Source organism: Haliaeetus albicilla, chromosome 19 (assembly GCF_947461875.1).
Source record: "Haliaeetus albicilla chromosome 19, bHalAlb1.1, whole genome shotgun sequence".
NCBI classification, from domain to species: domain Eukaryota; kingdom Metazoa; phylum Chordata; class Aves; order Accipitriformes; family Accipitridae; genus Haliaeetus; species Haliaeetus albicilla.
The window spans coordinates 12,560,607-12,583,545 of NC_091501.1; the positions used below are offsets into that span (position 1 = coordinate 12,560,607).

General features: G+C 38.6%; 1 protein-coding gene across 12 annotated transcripts in view; it reads left to right on the forward strand.

The window, feature by feature from the left end:
- Positions 1 to 22,939, forward strand: part of ERC1 (ELKS/RAB6-interacting/CAST family member 1) — a 305,364-nt gene that overhangs the window by 6,909 nt on the left and 275,516 nt on the right. For all 12 annotated transcript variants that reach the window (XM_069807691.1, XM_069807694.1, XM_069807693.1 and 9 more), the window contains exon 2: positions 4,276 to 5,109. In XM_069807691.1, coding sequence (XP_069663792.1) covers positions 4,441 to 5,109 — 669 coding nt within the window. In that variant the 5' untranslated portion in view covers positions 4,276 to 4,440. The remainder of the gene's footprint in view (positions 1 to 4,275; positions 5,110 to 22,939) is intronic.

Genomic DNA, 22,939 nt, shown 5'->3' on the forward strand with positions numbered 1-22,939 from the left:
TATGCTTCTGATAGTCCTTCTTTCAAGCTTTTTTATAATTGCTAGATAGCATTTTCAACTAATACTAAAGCAGTTTGATTGTACGTCTCTGTACTTGCAAAGCTGCTATGCTAATCTAGATATCTATGTGAAATTTTTACTTTGGCTGACGTTAATTTTGGCGGATTTTTTTTTATTTGGCTTGCAGATAAGATGCTCTTTTGAAGTTTTTGTTCTCTTAGTGAACAAGACAGTTTTGTTAGTTTTGTTTCATAAATGTAAAGATATGCAAGCTACCTTGAGGAAAAATGGTTTAGCACTGGCTTCAGTGGTTTTGTTTTTTTTAAACACTTGCAGTTCATAGTCTCTTTCTTTGTAATCTTAGGTAAGGGTTCCTGTGTTGGCAGAAAGGACCAAAGGTTTTTTGAAACCTACAGGAGAGTTTGCAAAGGACAAGTGGTCAATACATTCATGTCACAGTTGCACAGTGTTCCTTGTGGTTTACCACCATCCTTGTAAGGTTAAGGGATGATTTGTGACTAAATTTAGGGTCACAGTGGAAGAAGAAAAAAGTAACAGTGCTGCATGTTGGCCTCATGGAGATAAGAGATTGTATTTCTGAGATTCCTGGTAAAATGCTAGTGTGGGTCAGAATGTTGAATAACTTTTTTGGTTATGTTGCTATCTGAAAGAAATCTTGTGTGTAATTTTGCTTGGACTCCTGGACAGAAACTAGAACTCTTTATTCTTCCTGACTAATTGGTATTGTGAATGAGAAAAGATGTTTCTGTCACTGCCTTCACTTTGTTGTTTTCAGATGAAAGATATATTTCCTACTGTGAATTGTCTTAATATTTACTTCTGCTTATGGATTCCTAATAGCAACAAAGTGAAATGGCCGGCGATAAATGCTACTAGAAAAAAATTGGGAAAAAAAAGAAGGTCAAGATTTATCTTTTAACATAGTTGGGTTTGTTTTTTTTTTTCCTTGAACCATGACAAATCTCTGTGTCAGTGAAAATACTGAAACTGGCTTCATGGTTGGAAGGGTGTATTTAGTTAATATTTGGAATATTCACAATTTTAAAGTCTAACAATGGTGTAATTAAAGTCCTCATTTCAAGAGAAATACTAGAGGGTTACGTTTGCTTGTTTCCAAAGGCTTTTTCTTTTCTTAGTCTACTGTTTTTGTTTGGCTTTGCTTTTGAAAAGTGAGTGCAGTGTAATGTGTGGCAGTGATAGCGGTGATGTTGGAGTTGTTCTCACTGAGTTTCACGTGTGCCTGCTCTGGGAATCCTTTCTCTAACCCTAATCAACAGCTAGTTCTAGCAGTTGACTTTCATACCTTGAATTATTTGATTTTTTTTTTTTTTTTTTTCCTGGAGTAACAGAGGGGATAGTGCCTACCTGTGAAACAAAGCTTAGAGCTGAATTAGCACAGGACTGGTGTTTCCACTTCAGGTGGAGGAGGGCTAACCTGCCTGCCAGGTATATTAGAAGATGGCTACTGCACAGCACCTGCTGTGGTACCAGCTCCTTTCAGCTGCCTAGGAAGCTACTTTTCTGTTGAGGACATCAGTGACTTTCATTCTTTGAAAAGCTATTAATAGTTTAACAAAATGTTAGCTAAAGCAAGGAGAAAGCAATTCCATGAATTTAAATGACACTTTTTCCATTTTGGGGGTGATTAACTCATTAGAAATTATCTAAAATCTTTTGTGCACTTCTCATACGTTTGTTAAGCCCTTTGCTAGGTGATACTTTGGCATGCAACAGTAATATACTTCTAGCAACATTAAACTTAATGTTTTGGGGGAAAGTGCGTTAACTAAATCGCACAGGGTAAAACGTCTAATCTTTTGGTTCAAGTTAAATTTATTTAAAGCTCTTAAGTGAATGAGTGTTTGCACTGATTTACTGTGGTGAGTTTCTAGCAAATGAATTAAGTGCTGTGATTTGGATTAATTTTCAAGAGAATCCTCGTGAATGCAAGCTTTCATTAAATGTACTTTATGTAGTGTCTAAGAAATCATATCTGGCGTGTTTTGAGTGTTCAAGTGGTGTCATAGCAGCATTTTTAGCATTTTGATATCTCAAACAGTGAGATTAGTCTGAAATAGCTTTTCTATTTGGAAGCAGTGTTTTTCTTCCAGATCTGGGGCACAGTGTCTTGCTTATTGAAGCAACTCCAGTGGAACACTGTAGACTTTGTTACATAGTTTATATTTCTGTACTGTTTTGCATAAGGATATGTAGCTGAAATAGAAGAAATGTCTTATCTGTGACTTGTATTAAAAAAATAAATAAATCTGTAGGTGGTGTTTTGGTAGCTAACTTCAGTTATTAATGCTGCTGGCTATCTTTCCTTGGCCTATTTTCCTTTACATATGTGTTTTAAAATATTCTGCAGCAATAGTGTTGCTAGCTTTAGTTGCCATTTAAAAAAAAAGAGAAAGTGAGAGCGAGCACTTGAACTTCTTGAGGACTGCTCACAAAACAGTATCAGCTTCCACGAGCTTTGTAAAATTATGCTATTGTATCTTCTATGAAATAGTGTGAAAATGAAAAAAAATGCTAGCTTAGTCTGATCTTGTTTTCCATTTAAAACTTGGGGTTAAACTAAACATTTTAAAATTATTTCTCATTGTATCTTTTCCTATACTAACTTGTTTCTGAAAGGAAAAACGTTGTAACTTTTCATAGGGCTTTTACTTTTTTTCTTTGTAGCCTTTTCCAGTATTTTATGCAATATTATGTTTTGGTCTCTTCCCCTTCACCCACTTTTACTATTTCTACAATTTATTTTTGTAAATGTATTCCTCTCTTAAGCCTAATCTTTCATCTGCTTGCCCAATTATTACCTCACAAACATGCCATAGAGTTTGGAAAAATTGATTCCTAATATCTGGCAAACCTAACTTCTGAGCAAAAGGCGAAGGTAGATGAAAGCTGGTGTGAAAGGAAAGATGTTGGGATATAGAAGATGCTGCTGCTCTTTGGACACTATCTGGTATTCTTTCATCGAATGGGGAGAGGTCAGATAAGGAATGTTTCAGTGTTCTAGTTTTGATTTCATTTGAGCCCAACAGTGACTTGAAATAGTTTACACTGGAATAATTAGGGAAAAAAAAGTGAGAACTGTAGAGTGGGAGTAGTTCTACAGTGCAGTAGTTCAGTCACAAGAGTGGATTTCATCCCTGTTTCTTGCTCCTCTACTAGATCTTGACTGCTAACAGTGGTCTCAGCCCAGTCCCCCTGTACTAAAGAGTTACCTGCTAGCGCTTGTAGAATGGCATGATGTTATAGTGCAAAAATAAGGAATTTTATTGCATATGCTACCAGAGTTCTTGTTTAAAGAAAAGTAGAGGGGAGGAGGAACTGCAACATGATGATGTCATACTGTTCTGTGTTTTAAGAGGTCCCTGCTGTTGGAATGGTATTATTTAATGGAATTTATCTGAGCTGGTTAATGAGAAGTGTATTTTGATTGAAATCTTTGCTTAACCCGAACAAAGATTTAAGTCACATTTAGGACTGAACCCCAGTTTGAGACAAAATAAGAGGCTGCAACCAGTTTTCAGTGCAGGTGATTCTCTTGTTTCTCTTAACCTCGTTGGTCCCATTACTGTGTGATTGCTGTTCTTTCAGAGTTGTATCTATACTTGCTTAAGCTTTGTGGCCAGTAATGATTTCACGATTCTTCTTAGTTTTGTTTCTGACTTCTGAGTTTGAAGGAGGGCTGACTGCAACACTAAAGGGACCTGCTAGTTGATATCATGATTGGAATCATTTCAGTCCATCCTACTACCTTCCCATTTGCAGGATTATTTTCACAGCAACAGGGTTTAGAAACTGTGTCCTATGGAAGTCAGCAGTGCTTGAAGGAAAAAAAATACTACTGAATGGGCTTTAAATTTTGATAGTCTCTCTTACTCAGAAAGGTAAAGAATTAGGGCCAGGTAGAAATAGGAAAAAAAGTTAGACAATTTTTGTAGAGTTCAGGTCATGACCAACAAAATTATGGCTTGAAAATTAACGGGTCCTTTTTTTCCTTTCTCTCTTTACTGTGATAATATAACAACAGAAAAGCAAGAATAGAAGTTCCTTTTTAAGTTTAAATACTGGGGTTTAAATAAAAGATTGCTTTTTTGTGAGTGGGAATTGAAAAGATGCTGGAGAAGTATAAAGGTAGTAGAATACACTTTCCTGGGGGACAAAGTATTTGGTGATAAACTAGGTATTTAGTATGTTACTTTTATCAATACAGATTTTAATATGTTACTCTTATTGATACAGATACGGTCCTGAACATCATGAGCACATGACTTCAAAGATGGACAACTGGATCTGTTACAAGTTGTGATTGGCCTTAAGCTGACTTACAACCATTGAAGAACTTAACACGATTTCTCTCATTCCTGATTTATGCCTATCTAATTGCCTCACACCACCAGCTTAATCATGTATGGAAGTGCTCGGTCAGTTGGTAAGGTTGAGCCAAGCAACCAGAGTCCAGGGCGTTCACCAAGGCTGCCACGGTCACCACGCTTGGGCCATCGTCGAACCAACAGTACAGGAGGCAGTTCTGGGAGTAGTACTGGGGGTGGCAGTGGGAAAACCCTTTCTATGGAAAATATTCAGTCCTTAAATGCTGCCTATGCTACGTCTGGCCCTATGTATCTAAGTGACCATGAGAACGTGGGTGCAGACACCCCAAAAAGCACCATGACTTTGGGCCGATCTGGGGGGCGGCTGCCTTATGGTGTTAGGATGACTGCAATGGGTAGCAGCCCTAACATTGCCAGTAGTGGAGTTGCCAGTGATACTATTGCATTTGGAGAGCACCATCTCCCTCCGGTGAGCATGGCATCCACTGTGCCTCACTCACTGCGCCAGGCCAGGGATAACACGATAATGGATCTGCAGACACAACTCAAAGAAGTATTAAGGGAAAATGATCTGCTTCGTAAGGATGTGGAGGTGAAGGAAAGCAAGCTGAGTTCTTCCATGAACAGTATCAAGACCTTCTGGAGTCCTGAGCTAAAAAAGGAGAGAGCTCTGAGGAAAGATGAAGCTTCAAAAATCACCATTTGGAAGGAACAATATAGAGTTTTGCAAGAAGAAAACCAGGTTTGTCATCTAATGTCACTGTTGTGTTAGTGCAGTAGCTTGATTAAAAGAGTTAAATAAACTTGCATGTCACGTTTAAGCAGCTAAATTATATTGGTGCTTTTCCCAGGTAATTGGTATGAATAAGATGTATTTTCAACTTGCAAGCCTCTTTTTAAATGTCTCTAGTCAGACTTGTAAGCCACCTCTTGAGTGCTCATTTCTCCTTGTGTGTGTCATGTTTCTTTTTCCTAGGACTGATGCTAACCACTCAGTTTCTTTTTGGAAGTATTTTACCCTGTTCATAATTAATATTTCTATAGCGCTTACCTCTTGAAGCATTCTCTGAGATGCAGAATGTACTAACTGCTGACCCCAAATACAACTGAACTGTTGCTGAATGTTGACAGGTTGCCAATAAAACAAAGTTCACGTTACATCGGTCTTATTTTAGAGCTCCACTTAAAACCTCCAGACCTGAAGTTTTCACAAACAGATATAAATTGTGTTCTTGGCTACGTTTTAAGTAACACTGTTTAATACCTGCTCATCTATTCTTTTGTCATAAGCTGTGCATATCTTGCTATGCAACTATTATAAAGCACCCTACAGTTTTTTTTGTAGTGGTCTGGCTAGTTAGAGAATAGGCAGAAGAAGAGAGAATCTTGGGTGTCTAGTTCTTTTGTCTTGCCCCTCTTAAAAGCATCCCTAAATTAGAATAAAACTGAGAGGTTGATTAAAATTGAGGTCTCTTTGTAGTCAGCTCTACTTATTAAAAGCTTTTTTAAAATTTTCCCACCTAGACCTTCTTGCTAGCTTAATTCTGAAGTAGCTACTTGTCTTTGAGTTAGCGTCCTCCTGTTTAGTTGTTTATGGCCAAATGCGAGCTGGGCATCTCTCTGGACTCTCCGGTAAGAAACCTCACCACTCTTATGGAAAACAAGCCCAGTGTCCAACTCTAAAAGTTACCTGGAATGTAAGTCAGCTTTCACCATGACAAAATTACTTCCCCTGTTGAGTTTTTTAAATATCCAGGGAAGTTGAATGAAATAGTTTCCATAATTCAAGCATGATCATGTTCTTGAAGCTCTTAAAGTGTACTTGCTATTTTAGGCAGCGCTTTTTTTAAGATTTGCTTTAGAAGGTGGAGGGGAGAGGAAAACTGCTGGAGGAAAAAAATAGTGCTGGTAGTACTTGACATGTTATACTCTGCTTTCAGGTGACCTGTCTTAAATAGTAGATTGCTTTTGGTTAGTCATAATGTGCTACACTGAAGTGGTCTGTGATTTTCTTTTTGCTTTTTAAAGAACTGAGTTGAAGAAAGTAAGTTGCTTTTCCTGAGTCAGTATGAAATAATTTAATGAACTTGTCATGTGATTTTATAGCTGTATTCTTACCAAAAGGTAAATATCACAACATGGGATTTGTTAACATGTGCGACATTTTGTATTCATTTTCATATGTCTTCTTGGAGTGAAGAAAACCTAAAGTTAAATAATTTTTATTGCAAAATAGGATTTCCTTAGAAGGAGTAATCCAGTGAAAATTTTAGTTATAGTGGTACAGTACCAGAATAATGAATACATGGAATACCATTTACTCAACTTTCTGATGCTCTTTGTATTTCAGCTGCAGGTAAGTATTTTAATTCTCAAATTCTTTTAATTTTTAAGTTCTGTTCTGTTAATATTCTGAAGAGAATATCTTGGACTTTTTCTGAAATCAGTTTTGACATTTGAGGATGCTGTGGAAATCTTGCAAGAAAAATGCAATGAATGTATGGTTTAGAATGGATTAAGCGGTTACTAAATATGTATAGATTGGAGAACAGTGATTCCTCTATTTCACACTTTTTTTTCCCCTCGTCTTTCCTTTATCCCCTAATTAAACATTTACAGATATTTCCAGGCCACTGTTCTCCAGGCAATCACTATAATTACTACCACACTGGTAGAATTGTATAACTTTGGTCCAAAAAAAGAAGGGTGCAATTTAAAAGTAAAAGGGTATTATTGCAATGAGCTGTAAAAACTAAGAATGCTAATTAATAGATTATAGTTAGCTAACAGTGTGTCCTAATTAAACTCCGAATTCATTATGTCTTCTATAGCCTCTTGGAGTTGGTCACTTCAGCCCTTTTTAAGGAAGATCAGTTTAATAGGATTTACTGTAATTAAACGGACTTCTCTGTTTAGACACTGAACAAGGGATTTCTCTGATCTGTTGGGGGACCAGAAAAATCTCTTCGTTACCCCTCCACCCTCCCCATAAAATGAGTTCCAGTACAATTGCAGGAACTGTTGTTTTAGACCTCAATACAAGTATTTCAGTGCATCACTTTTAATAAAGACTTCTCGCATGTGCAGAACTTGTGCTTTATTTTAAGTTTAGCTAGGGCCAAATGCATTGTTAAAAATTGACTCAACTCATGGAGCCAAGATGCTGGCTGACTCATGCCATTATCTGATAGTCATCTCAATCTCTTTGCTGTGGTCTTGGCTCTTTATTCTTCTACAGGCACTTGATTGTCCCTGATTGTATTTTTTTTATTGCTGTTCTTGTCACCTCAACTTTGAATGATTGGATTTCCTCTTAGTTTTGGAAGTTGTTAAAAAATATGTGAAAACGTGAGCTCTGTTTGATTGTTACCTCAGCTTCCTGTGAAAAATGCACTGGTGTCTTTGGGTTTCCTTTCCCATTTCTTGGGAACATGTGCAAATAAATCATAATTATTGATGTATTGCTTACTGATTTCCAGGTGATCTTCTGGATTCAATAAAGATCAGAGAATGAATAGGGAGATTAAAGAGTGTGCTACCTGTGCTGAAGCAGTCACATCTCTTTTTGTTTAGTTGCCTTCTTATGACAACAGGTAGCAGGGATATCTTGGATATAATACCGACAGTGGTTGACAGTGGTTTAGTCTTGTCAGTTGTGGTGTTTTCAGTAGTTGTGGTGCAGCACAGCTGTATTTATCAGCTACTCTGAGCAAATACTACAGCTGTGGAGTGTAGCATATGCTGAACTTTATTTTCATCCTTTGTTACTGATACTGAAGAGCCAGAAAATCCTTTCTTTTCATAAATGGTGAATGTCATTGTCATCTCATTTTGAAGAGCTCAAAACTAAACATGGAAAGTATTCCTGTAGTTAACATAGGTTCTTGGAAAAATACAAGTTTTCAGTGCAATTTGGATTAGTTAACAAATTATACTTTGCAAGAAGCCAGAAGGAGAGTGCAAATGGTTTCTCAAAGGTTAACAAACATACGCATATCCAAGGAGGAACTGATGGAGCCAATAAACAGGAGCTTGTTTTTGGCATGGTATCTCTCTCCTCAGCATGCTTTAGTAGAAACTGTATTTTTCTGAGTTGAAAAATAATTTTTTTAGTGTGTGTGGTTTAAAGTTTCCCTGGAAACCTCTTCATCAGAAGAGGGAAGGAAAGACAGTGAGTATTTTTTGCACTTCAATAGAAATAATTTCCCTAAAAACTGCACCATGGTGGACTATGTGGAACTCAAGAACAAAGGAACTCCTGTCAGTTGACAAGGTAATTGTCCCTTAAAATAAGTAGTGCAATGCAAATTTGATGTCTAATGCCCTGCATTGAAATTTCCCACATTTGACTGATCTACGTTTAAGATCTGATTTATGTTTCAGCTGAAGTAATGTGGTACTGCTGAAAACATCTTTTTACTTTGATGTATTTCTGTGGTCTTTTTGTGGTTAGAGGCCTTGGATGTCTGAGTGAGAGAGTTTAAACAAGGAAATATTTCTGAAAGGAATTTCACCTTGCTTGGGGTAAGCACTTGAAGAACATTCTATTTTATTGTGATAGAGAAGTGTGTTGGGTGTACTCCAGCATTTCATCAGCGTTCTTCTCCAGAGTCAGAAGTACTCTCCATTTCAAAGCAGCATGGAATGAGCATCTCGCTTTTTAAAACATAGTTGTCCATGTGTTAGCCTCTTAAATGCACTGGGTGCTGCTGTTGTGAGAGTGGCTGAGCTTCTAATGAATACATTCTTCCTCTGAAAATCAGATTAATTCTTACTTCTCCATTGATTTAATTTTTGGTTTTGTTTTTTTAATTTTTTATATATATATATAAAAGTTTTTATTTGTCTTAGTACTGTGTCATTCTAATACTAGCACCATTCCCGAGTTGCTTATTAGTTGATAGAAAGCTAAACTTTCTCCCATTATGGATGTTTAATTGTGCGATATGCAGTTCCACAGTCGTTGCTTAAAGGCATTATCTGTATCCCACAGCATTACACTTAAATAATTCTTTCAATGGCAGATGTCTGTTGGCTCTCTAGAATGCTGCCAGCTTTAAGGTTCCCTCTGTCTTTCCCCAGGTGCAGCATGAAATTATGACTTAATTGTCTTTTAGAATAACTCAAAACTATCTCCTCAAGAGTGCTTGATAACTGAGGCATTTTATCAAGTTGCAGCACTTTGTAGTGACTTTAAAAATTGTCATGTAATTGCCCAAGAGACAGGCCTTCTGTGTTCTGTCTTTCTGCAATTCTGTAAGGAAATAAAATTAGACTTTTTGTGCTTATCTAGGTTCCCCAATGCTCCTTTTCTCCCATGTTTCCTATTGAGGTAGAATCTAATACCTTGAGTTGCTTTGAACGGTAGCATAGGCTGAACAGCTGGTCTCTACTTGATCCATTAAACGTACAAGGGGAATACTACCAACTTAAAAGCAGCTTGTAATAAAATGGGTGACGTCAGTGGTACTGTTGAACTTAGTAGTTTAACTGTGCTTTTTGCTATTAAGCTGGGGGAGGGATTACTTTAAATTCTGCAGAACTTGATATAGCAGACTTTCTGCTATAATTCTTTGTCTGCTACGTATGGAGACTGTTCAGACATACACTCCTAACTAGGGTTGCAGTGGATTATTCCACCATTCAGTATTTATATTTCTGACAAGTCTTGTCTGTGTTACTGTATTTCTCTAGAAGCCATTGTCTCTTTCGGCATTATCATAATTCTGGTGTTTGAGTTGCTAACTTTTTCCCTTAAGTGTTCTTACTTTCTAAAGTACGAACTAGGTAGCTTGAAACTGTAAGGCTCTGGTTTGGAACAGGCTTCCTTTTAGTCACTCAGTGAACAGTTAAACAGTAATAGATGATAGCAATAGCACAGAGGTACTCCTACATTATAGTTCATTTAGCAGCAGCTTTGTACTGATATTACAGCTTTCTAATACCAAATCCAGTATTCTCATGTGTCTGTCTTACTCTATGCGGTACTGATTTCAGTAGAAAGGAGAGGAACACTTTTGATGGAACTGCCAGTCCATGGCAAAAGGATTGAAGTTGTACTAATAATATGTATGCCAGTCTTTGTGTATGCTTCCAAGGCCAAAAACTGAAATAGAGCTTTTTTTTTAACTCTCTTCAATTTGGTGATATTAGGAAGCCTTATAGGCTTTTGAAGATGATATAGCAGAGTTGGCTGCCATAACTAAACTGTTAGGTGAAAAAAAAATTTTTTCTTTCAGCAAAGTAGGTCTCTAAGATCCTGTTAACAGTCTGTATAACTCTTAAGACATTAGTAAGACAGAGAAACTTTTGTATTTAGGATAAATATATATATATGTGTGTATATTCTGAGATAAGAGCTAGAGACCAAAAGAGTTTAGAGGAGACATTTCTGCACTCTGAAAGTGATTACTGTGTTGGATAACTTACCAAGAGCAGTCATGCCAGCTATCTGAATTAGTAATTGGAGAAAGAAACATTGTGAAATGCCACTTCAGCATCAGCTGGCAGGGAAAAAGAGAATAAACTTGGTAGTGCTCTAGGTATTCCAGTGTACAACTCCCTTGAATTCATTTTACGTATATACACTTGTGTTTAGTGAACACAATAAAATACCAGTGTTTTCAGTAACAGTGATTTGTGGCCATTTGAGCTCCTCGACAGAAAATCAGATTACAATGGTTTATCAGCAGGTAAGCGTAGCTATTTGGGATTACACTATGGTTTTTTTCCTGCATGGGTAACGCTTTGTTGTTTTTCTGTATAATTTTTGGCATAATCTGATGAACAGAGGAAAGAATGACTGCATCTACTGAATGTAGCGGATAATAAATGTATCTCCATTTCTTTATCTGAAGATAACAATTACTAGACCTTGAAAAGAAAGTCTTTTCAGCAAAACTTAGTTTCATAACCCACAAGGTCTACATAAGTATATTTTAGCATAGTATTTGCAGATTTATATTGGGCCCTCTCAGAAAGACCAGAGTCACCTTTTGTAGTGGAAAAAATATGAGGACAAAGTGTAGTTTCCTTCTGTGTCGATACCAGTTGTTATATCTAAGTGATTTGCTTAGTGCTTGCAGTAGTAGTACCTTGGACTGTGAAGCAGAAATGGGGTTTTTGGTTATATTAGCAGCTTTGAGAAGCAGGTAGCAATGATCAGTTTTTGTAAAGCTCCATTGTAACTTGGAGATCATAGTAAATCACCAAAGTAACCCTTGATTTAGTGATCATTCTTTTTACTGTTGAAATGCTTTGTAACTCAATCATACCCAGTTGTGTTGTGTTTTGTACAGTCACTTTTGTTTCCAAAGAATATTAAATAGTCTGTTTTCCTTTATTTATCCTGAGGGAACTGTACTATTTTTTTTCCTACTCATAACCTTGGGCTATACACCAAAAACTTCTGTACTGATTGCAAGAAATTGGGGCATACCAATATACATCATGTTTTGCAATTGCAGAGTCAGTATTTACATTTAAACCATAAAGAAGAGAAAGAATCCATGGAAGGATTCATTATCAACATCTAGATCAGTATTTGAAGAGATCTCATGATAATTTGAATTTTTGTTAGTTGACCTCCATTAAGAAAAGTTGTCTTATGGATTCACCCTAGGAAGAGACTAGATTCTTGATAACAAAACAACCCCCCCCCCGCAAAAAAAACCCAAAACCCAACCAAAACAACCAAGCAAAAAAAAAAAAACAAACCAAATCCAAACTCCCCAAAGCATAAAATCGTCGTCTTATTGCATGTGTGTGTGTTCACTGATATGAGCATGATCAGATACCAAAATACTGGCATAGAACACCATTAAGAGTGCTTCTAGTGATCGTTGCATTAGAAATTGGAGGAGTTAAACTTATGTATAACAGTTACAGGAATAAATAACATGTGACTGGCTTCTTCAGTTTAATTTTAGCAACTTCAGTTGCTAAGTATGTAATGTACTATCATTGGTAAACCTAAGATTTTGATGGCTGTTGCATTTAAAGTGTTTATTCATCTATATAGAAGCTTTTAATTTTTTTTATTTATGCACTACTACTTTTTCCTATTGTTATTTAAATGACACAAGTGTGTGCGCAGTGGGCTGCTTTTGCCCTTGCCTTGGGAGGGGCTACTGGTCCAGGATGCCTTTGCAACAGAAAAATGTTTTAGTCCTTGCTGCTCTATGCTGCCTGCGGTTCCTGTATGGATTGTTTTTAAAATCTAATGATTGTTGTCACTATTTTGGAAAACAAATACTTTAAGCCAACAAGGGTGAGCAATTGTTTGGAGGCAGTTAGATTCCTCCAGAATTTGACTCCACAACTTCAAAAGGAATTATGTAGTTTCCTAACAATCTTGGGCAGTTCATTGCAAGCACACAAAATAAGACCAGGTCATAGGGGTGATGGCTTTTCTAATGTCGTGCATAACACAGTGACAATACACTTTTTATTGAGGAAGGGGAAAGGGATGGAGATCAACTGTCCATAAAAAGGTCTTTTTCAGTGCTCTGCAGATATAACAGAGAGGTGGAGAATAAACTCTTTACTTTTTTTAAAAGCACTTTGTTTAATGCCTGTTGCTGTATGATATCTGCATTGTTACTGGATTCTGTAGTGTGTTGCTATGCATTTCTGTTTCTACAATGATACCCTTTCCTGCTTCTTCCCTTCTTTTCCTCCCCTTCACATCTCTGCTCTGATGGGCTGGGGAGAGAAACAGGGAGACAGCCTGAGTTTGGAAAAACAAGCAAGTAATAAATGGTAGTCCCAAATTAACAAAGCCTCACTGGTATCTGTATCAAAGCTAAGTATGGTTGCATTTTTTCCTAGCCAATACATACTACATCATCATCATGTTCTTACGAGCAGCACTGTCAAGGAGTAGGCACTTCACTAAATACTCTTTTGCTGTCTAAACGTTTCACAGATGCAGGCCTTATACATGAGAAAGTATGCTTGACATTAAGTTTATGGATTTTTCATCCTTCTTGTCAGATGATCAGGTACCAGCTACCTTGGGTTGTTAAATTTTGAGAACAAATGGTCTTCTAATTATGTGTTGATGTGAATTCTGAAGAATACAGGGCCATGCATTTCTTCTGATACTTTCTGTCACTTGTTTCTGAGATTAAAACAAGTCAGCACATGAACTACCACCATTCAGAGATGAAAATCTTTTTTCTTCAGGTACTTTGTACAGGATCTGATTCTTCCATAGTTGTTGATTGCTCCTGGCATTAAAAAAAAAGATATGCAAATCCTTCCTTTTTTAATGTAGTGTGGTGAGGCTTACATACCTTTTTCCTTTACAGGAGTCATGAAATTGTTTAAGTAATGGTCTGGTTTTTAGTGGAATCGTGTCTCAGATGACAAATACTTATTTCTGACTGAGGGGAGGGAAAAGCTTTCTGAACATATGTTTGTGTTGTAGCATGTAGTCTTTGAGGACCTGTAAGTGCAAGAATGCTCATCTCAGGCTTAACCTATTAGTAGACTTGAGTCATTTTGGACCAGGAAGAAGTCCTGACACTGAAGACAGTGGTGTGTCCTACAGTAGACCTCCTGTCTTGCTGTGAGAAAACAAAGCTTTTCTTTTCTTTTTTTTTTTCTTTCTATTGGCATAATTTATTGGACTTTCCACATTTTAAGTCGATATCAGGTCTCAGATGAACAGAAACAAACTGTGAAGCCACAAAAGTAGCTTGAGATAACTAGAGCTTTCCTCAGTACAGAGGAAAGATACCCACGCAGCCTATTCCAGCATCTGATCTCACAGCTGTAAGCCTCCACGAGGCTTATTCTTATGGCTATGTCTCTTTTGAGAGATGGAAGCATTTAATACTAAACAATTGATTTGCTAAAGGATTCAGGGCATCATACCAAAGCTCTTAAGCTCTTACTAGAAATGTTACAAATGTCGAAAGCAACACATCTCAGAAACAGCAACCTGCTTGAAAAGTAAAGCTTTACTGTAGAAGATGCTAATCCTCCATAGTCAGTGCATGCCTTGGATCTGATATAAAGAAGCAGTAGATTGATGAGAAAGTATGACCACTCTTAAAAGACAATGTCTCCTACAACCTAGGCTTCTTTCAGTGGAGCTAGATGTTATGATTGAAGGTTTCTGTATCATGTCTATGCCAGCGTACTACAAAATGAAATTACTTTTTCTGCTTTTCAGGAACTTGGAAGGTGCATCTTACGCACACAGATGGGAAGCAACTGTGAGGTTTTTCTCTTCCACATAAGAAAAAAGTGGTCTTAGTTGCACTGTAGACTTAAAAAGAATGAAGGAGTGTGTAGGATAAGATTTGCTCCTATTTCTTTTTAGGTTAGGGTTTGTTTCATGGGAGTCTTATGGGACACAGGTGTTTATCTGATCCACAAGAGATCCTTCAGTTCACAGTAAGACTTAATTATTGGTCTGGATTTTGCATCAACTAAAAATCTACATAAGAAGTTCCTGAAAGTGGTTTTGGCTTCTATGGCAGGAGGTTTCAGTATTTCTTTGCTGGATGAGAGAAGTACATCCATGGAGAGGACAGCAAAAGCTTTAGGCTGATGATTAGTGCTAATGGGTAAAACAATGAATCCCAGAATAATCCTAGAAAAAGGAAATGGGCAGAAAGAACAAGCATAGTAAAGGCTTTTAATTAGATTGTTAGGAAATGCTGTGCCCTGCGCTGAAGACTTAGGAAGTAACTGCCTTATTTCCCTTGATTGGACAAATGTGGGGAATCAGATTGTTCAATGATTCATTATTCATCTCTGTTCAGTTTAGGAGTACAAATGATAGTGTTTTGTTTACTAGGTAGAGCATAGTTAAACACCAGAATTTCAGTGTTTTTCTGATTCTGCTGCTCAGTAATCCTGATGAGGAAGGAAAACAACAACTTTGGGAGAGGGCACAGGTAAAAATCTAGGTAATTCTTTGATCTGACCAAGGAATCTTTGTGTGTTTTACATTAGCATAACAAATATATGTACTTTTCTGAAATCTTCCTTTTGCGTGGGTATATATTAAAATTAACAGATGTAGTTGCCTGTGGAGATTAATGGTTTATCCAGAGTAATTGTACAAAAGGCTACAACCATGGATGTGCTTTTTTTTGAGGGTTGAGTGTCGTGGTTTATTTCCAAGTCTTCATCAGCCTGTATATCAGCTGAGTAAAGTCAAATTATTTTGTCTATGGAAGCTTTGATTTGGAGGACAATTTTTAAAGCTTTCTCTTTCAGCCAGTATCTGATGGGTGAGGTTTGGCCATATGGTTATGAGTCTGTTAATGTGTAACCATTTTAATAGATCTGTGAGCGTAGTTACTCAAAGGAGGGACCTTTCTAAGGAAGTATAGGTATACTTTCATATGAGAAAGTAAATAGTGTCCTATGTTATGTGCAGTCAACAGCATTTTTTTTATGGGTGAAGAAAAATGAAAAACTCAACCATTTTGTGATCCTCTTTGCAGAGGGTGTTCAGACCTTCTGATCACTGCACCATGTCTGGCAGGTTCCAAAGAATGGAATTATCTGCAGTAAGTTATTTGCGGGGGGGGGGGGGTTGGGGGGGGAGTGTGGGGTGCAACCTGAAGAAACACCTTGCAATAAAATGAGTTCATCCAAACTTTTCTTAACACTGAATTAATTTTGGTTTGAACTAGCAGATGGGTTTGACAGTAAGAAAAGTTTTAATAAGTATGCTTTGGCCATGATTCATGGGAAGCTCTGTGCACACACTTGACCAAACAGTTGCGGTAAGTGGGGGTATTACCGTGTGTGCTCAGGTTATGAATTGTAATACTTTTTGCAGTTGTGTAACATGCTAGTAGTTCCACAATTAATCCTTTATAAGCCATTTTACTTGGAAGTAGTATACCTTCTAACTACTATTAGAAAACCCATCTTACTTTTTTTGAACTTTTTTGTTTTAAGTCACTAAATGTGTTTACAATTTGACTTTAAAATTGGGCTTGTCACTTAACATATAACAGCTGAACAGATTTGGTCATACTGCTGTTACGTTCTCTCTCTCCCATCCTCGTAGAAGTAAGATGCAAAATCCAACATTTGCCATTTGAAGAAGGTTCCAAGTTACCGTTTCTATCCAGGAAAAGCTTTTACTTTTTTTTGCTAAGGCTGGGAATACATTCAAGACCAGCCTTCTAAAACTGCATGCTGTGTTTTCTCAAAGAAGAATCAATCAATTTAGTGTGTACTTATTCAGAAATTATTCCTCTCCTTCTTTCCATTTGGCTGAATCAGCTCAAATCTGTATGCCTTTAAGAAGTCTGAGATCTGTATCTTTTTTTTGACTGTGTGAGAATTGTCATTCATTCATATTTAGCGTCACTTTTTTGTTATTTAACTGTTTACAGTGTTTCATGTCAGACTTCTTTAATCTGAAAGACTGGGAACTTGTGGAAGAAATCATTAATTCACTTTATTTTATGCTTAATACAGTTAATGTTTTTTTGTGAACTGCTGCATGCTAGGTGGTCTTTGAAGACTGATCTGGAAAAAGCAGATCTGTGCTTCACAGGTTGAACTTGTTAGCAGGTTATTTGGTGCAGGAAGGCCTGATTATAGATAGTAGTTGATGCTGGGACCCCTTCATATACACTGCATATAATTTGGCTGTTTAACTCTTGACTAGATTTGTTCTGGTGTATTGAACCAAGCATTTCCCTGCACATGTGGTTTTATGCTATCCGAAGGAGTGATACTTGATTCACATCTTTATTTCTCCATTAGGGTTTGGGGTGTGTTTGGTGTGCACCTGGAGCAGAGCTTCTATTTTAGTTTCCTCTGATTTCTATCTAGTTCACACACACCAAAACTGTTTTGTGAAACCAACCAACACATGACAAATAGGAACTATCTGAGGATCTTCCAAACAGTGCTACTGCTGCAAAATAGAAGGCTGTTGGGTATGTAGTCATGTTTGTACAGCTTCTAATGCTTGAGCCTCTGAAGGAGTTTAAATACTGATTAATTAAACATTTCAACACTCGGGAAGGTATGTGTTATTTCTGTCAATGCATGTACATTGTAAAATGTTTCCAAGCCAGTAAATTGGCTTAGAGACAATGTGATTATTCAAAATCATGCAGTTAGTGGTTGCTGTAGTTTGAGATATTGGAGAATTTTTGTCCTGTGTGTTAACCCTTAGAAAGCAAAATCACCTCCTACTTCAGAAAGTAATTGGATATATTAAGTGCTGTGAGCTCTTCAGACATGTATTCATGAGAGCTCTGTAGTATGCTTAGGTTAGGCTTGCAGTAAGATATCACTTATTTTTTGCCACCTTTTCTTGAATTGTTGAGCTTCAGCTGTCCTGCACAGTTCACATATATTTCTCTGTGATTAAACAACTCTGTCAGTTAATTTTGTTAACCATCTGTGGGTAAAGGTACTAATTTTAGTAATGTACCAATAACAAGAAGGGTCAATATGCCATATAGGCTTATATGTAACTGAAATTATGAGATGAGGTTTTCCTGCTGAGCACTTTAATTTTCTGGACTTCTAATCTGTTCAATTAGAAGTTCATGAATAGCAGACTTTACTACAAAAATGCAGAAGTAATATTTTTTCCATGAAAATGGGTCATTTTAACTCAATATTTCTATATTGTCACTGCTGTTTCATTTTAAGAGGGAATATACTATATTTTTCCTAATTTTTTTTTAATTCTCATTGGATGGACACTCTTTCTGCCTCTAATTTTCCATTCAGTTAGGCTTCTTCTGTTCTTTTAAGCTATGAAAATCATTGGTTTCTACTTTTTTTTATTCATATTTATGTATACTGCAAACAGAAATGATTTACTTGCAAAACTTTTTACCATGTGAATGATTTCTTATAAATCTTCACATTTTTTGAATGATGGGAGGCCTGGTAAAAATCCCACCTTTTACTTTATGGAAGTCACCCTCTTGGCTGAATTGGGCAACTGATATGCACACAGTAGAGTAACTAGTAACGTCTTTTGTAATTAAAAAGGCAGAACATGACTACTTGAATTTGGTGGCTTATGATCTCTATTAATCCTAAAGTAACTGGTTGAGGTTCTGTCAGGTGTAACTGATACTTTGCATCCCTTGTATAGTGTACATCATAAACCTGAATTACAAGTAATGAGTGACACTGTGTTAGTACTTCATCAAGTTACAAAACTGCTATTACTGCCATAAACAGATTCAGTTTCCAGGAGGAAACTTCTTCCCTTTTAACTTGTTTTAACATGTTCTGAATTAAGATTTGAGTTGTTTTCAGAACTTTTGTCTATCATATCAGGTTTTTTGTCATTAAAGGGTGCTATTAAACAGTACAACATTAAATCAAGAGAGTAAGAACTTACATAAAACATGAAGTATAAGGCATTAGAAATGTATTGTTATTAGAAGTAAATGATTATTAATTATTAACGGTACCCTCATATGCAATACCTAAGTTGGTACTAAAATGGATTTTTTTTCATCCCAGAGTCTTTTATCTCTTAATTTGTGTTCTTTTGGGCTGGTTTCCTCTTTCTTAAGCACAGTTCCTTTCATTTCTCCTTCAGTGTTGGGCTGGCTGTAGGGAGATGAGTAGCATAATTGTTCTTCTGTCACTTTCAAGGTTGGAATCACTTAAATTGCACAAGTTCAGTTTTGTGCAACAGGTTATGCCCTAAGGCACACACACATATGTATCCAAGTAACTCATTTACATGGCTAACATGGAAACAAGAAGGGCCCTGTTTTTCATGGAGTTCTTATAATACCTCATGTTCAAAGCACAGTTTATGTTGCCTTGATAGTTGGAAATGATTTGTGCATGTTCTGAATGGCCAACAGTCAGGTCAACAGCAGAGTGTAGACATCATAAATTGTAGGGAAACGTTTAACCAATTTGACAACACCTGACAGAAGCTCTCTGGAAAAAAACATAAAGCTGTTGTCTTAACTGTATTTTTCCACTAATATCAGTTTTCTGCTCATTGATGCATCTTTAATTTCTGCAATAGAATTCTAGATCCGTTGGGCAGTATCAGTAGTTACTATCACTATGGGTTTTCTTCCCCTCTAGTACCCATCAGTCTCTGCACAAAATGAGGCACAGTTAGTATTGTAATAACATGAACACATATTCAGCATATGGTGGATAAAGCAGAATCAATTCAGTATGAATCCACCAAAATATTAGGAAGCCCTGAGCTTTGCACATAATTTTAATGTAGTTCTTGGATGGAATTTGCTTTAAAAATGCTTTATTTCCACTATCATTAGTCTTGTGTAACTTGTCATTGTTGTCCCCTTTTGCTGGTACTAGTTTTAGTGAGTTGAGTGAATTCTTTGGGTGAACTGGGTGTCAGGGAACACTGGTTACAGAGGATTTGGCAAAAAGGCTGATTTTCACATGACTTTGTTCCTTAAACAGCAGTGCTGAGGGAAATAAGATTAAAATATATAACCTTAGAACTGTAAAGATATTTTTATTACTGTAAAACATGTTTTGTAATGAACTCTAGAATGCAATCAGTCTTGCTTATGCTGACACTCATGAATTATTTATTTCCTGCTCAAAATGTCTATTTGGAGAACAGAGTTTGGACAGAAGTAGTAAATGAGGATTGAATTTTACTTCCAATTTTATAAACTCATTAAAAATACGCTTCAGTTTCTGAAGATTCCCATTCTTGGGCAAGTATTAAGGAAAGGAATAAAGAAGGTTTTTTTCAACTCCTGCCTGTGGAACTCAGGGATTTCTTCAAGAACTTTTAATGTGAAATGTAGAGTAGTGTTGATCCCCTAGACAGATTACTCAATTTCTTCAGCCTTTCCATTTGGCTTCCCACATTCTCCCACAGAATGCAAATAGAGAGATAACATATCTGAACAAAATGTTGCATCTTCCTGTGCTATGCCAATCTGCTCAGGTACTTGAGAAGATCTCCCAGGCCTCTGTGATCAGAGGCAGGATTCAAGGAGAAGAACTACCAGGGGTAAACTGAATGAGAGTTGAGTCAGGGATTACTTGAAAGAACTCGATCCATATGAGACCACAGGATGAATCTGAGGGTGCTGAGATTGCTGTTTGATGCCACTGGAAGGCTTATTTCTATCATCTTTAAAAGACTAAAGAAATTGGGGAGGGGTCTCAAGAAACTGTGGAAAGGCAAATGTTGCACAATCTTCAAAACAGGCCAAAGAACGAGCCGTGGAGCTGGTGCTCCTCCCTTCCATCCCCAGAGATATTGTGGGGTCAGTCCTTATGGAACACATTTCTGTGCATGTCAATGACAAGACAATGATTGGGCACAGTCAGCATGGATTTATCAAGGATAAATCATGCCTGATCTCATTGCCTTCTGTGGTAAAATGTCTGGATTTGTGGATGTATTGGTTTTATGTGGCAAGGTTTTGGTAGCGGGGGGGGGTTACAGGGGTGACTCCTGTAAGAAGCTGCTGGAAGCTTCCCCTGTGTTCGAGAGAGAGCGAGCCTATACCAGCTGGCTCTAAGATGGACCCGCCGCCGGCCAAGGCCGAGCCAATCAGTGATAGTGGTAACGCCTCTGTGATAACATTTTTAAGAAGGAAAAAAAAAAGTTGGGACGTGGAAAACAGCCACCGGAGAGAGGAGTGAGAACATGTAAGAGAAACAAGCCTGCGGACACCAAGGTCAGTGCAGAAGGAGGGGGAGGAGATGCTCCAGGCGCCGGAGCGAAGATTCCCCTGCAGCCCGTGGTGAAGACCCTGGTGAGGCAGGCTGTCCCCCTGCAGTCCAGGGAGGTCCATGGTGGGGCAGATATCCACCTGCAGCCCGTGGAGGACCCCACGCCGGAGCAGGTGGGTTCCTGAAGGAGGCTGTGACCCCGTGGGAACCCTGCGCTGGAGCAGGTTCCTGGCAGGACCTGCGGATCTGTGGAGAGAGGAGCCCACGGAGCAGGTTTTCTGGCAGGACTTGTGACCCCGTGGGGGACCCACGCTGGAGCAGTCTGTGCCTGAAGGACTGCACACCGTGGAAAGGACCCATGCTGGAGCAGTTCGTGAAGAACTGCAGCCCGTGGGAATGGCCCACGTTGGAGAAAGTTCGTGGAGGACTGTCTCCCGTGGGTGGGACCCCACGTTGGAGCAGGGGAAGAGTGTGACGAGCCCTCGCCCTGAGGAGGTGAAGCGGCAGAAAATAACATGTGATGACCGTAAACCCCATCCCTGTCCCCCTTGTGCCGCTGGGGGGGCTTGGTGGAGAAATCCGGGAGTGAAGTTGTGCCCGGGAAGAAGGGAGGGGTGGAGGGAAGGTGTTCTGAGATTTCGTTTTATTTCTCATTTACCTTACTCTGGCTGATTTGTAATAAAAAGTGAGCTAATTTTCCCTAAGCTGAGTCTGTTTTGCCCGTGATGGTAATTAGTGAATGATCTCTCCTGTCCTTATCTCGACCCGCAAGCTTTTTGTTATATTTTTCTCTCCCCTGTCCAGCTGAGGATGGGGGAGTGATAGAACGGCTTTGGTGGGCACCTGGCGTCCAGCCAGGGTCAACCCATCACAGTCTTTTTGGTGGAGAATGCGGGCAGTGTGAGGAATTTGAGATAAGGATAGTAATTGAGAGAGGTGACGGGCAAAACATGGACTGAACGCAGCTAGAGAGTTAAGAGCTGCTTGATGAGTGGGGAAATTTTATTGTTGTAATTGTGGTGAAGGGACAAGGGGTGGAATGTGTGTAAATTGTCCACTTTTTGTCGGTTTTGTGATGATATTATTTTGATTTTGGTGTGGGGAATTCTTTTTGTTAATGTGAGTGAAGATTTTGTGTGATGAATGTAGATTTTAATGATATTTCTTAAAAATGTGATACACAGAGGCGAGGGGTGGAATGTATTGGTTTTATGTGGCAAGGTTTTGGTAGCGGGGGGGGGTTACAGGGGTGACTCCTGTAAGAAGCTGCTGGAAGCTTCCCCTGTGTTCGAGAGAGAGCGAGCCTATACCAGCTGGCTCTAAGATGGACCCGCCGCCGGCCAAGGCCGAGCCAATCAGTGATAGTGGTAACGCCTCTGTGATAACATTTTTAAGAAGGAAAAAAAAAAGTTGGGACGTGGAAAACAGCCACCGGAGAGAGGAGTGAGAACATGTAAGAGAAACAAGCCTGCGGACACCAAGGTCAGTGCAGAAGGAGGGGGAGGAGATGCTCCAGGCGCCGGAGCGAAGATTCCCCTGCAGCCCGTGGTGAAGACCCTGGTGAGGCAGGCTGTCCCCCTGCAGTCCAGGGAGGTCCATGGTGGGGCAGATATCCACCTGCAGCCCGTGGAGGACCCCACGCCAGAGCAGGTGGGTTCCTGAAGGAGGCTGTGACCCCGTGGGAACCCTGCGCTGGAGCAGGTTCCTGGCAGGACCTGCGGATCTGTGGAGAGAGGAGCCCACGGAGCAGGTTTTCTGGCAGGACTTGTGACCCCGTGGGGGACCCACGCTGGAGCAGTCTGTGCCTGAAGGACTGCACACCGTGGAAAGGACCCATGCTGGAGCAGTTCGTGAAGAACTGCAGCCCGTGGGAATGGCCCACGTTGGAGAAAGTTCGTGGAGGACTGTCTCCCGTGGGT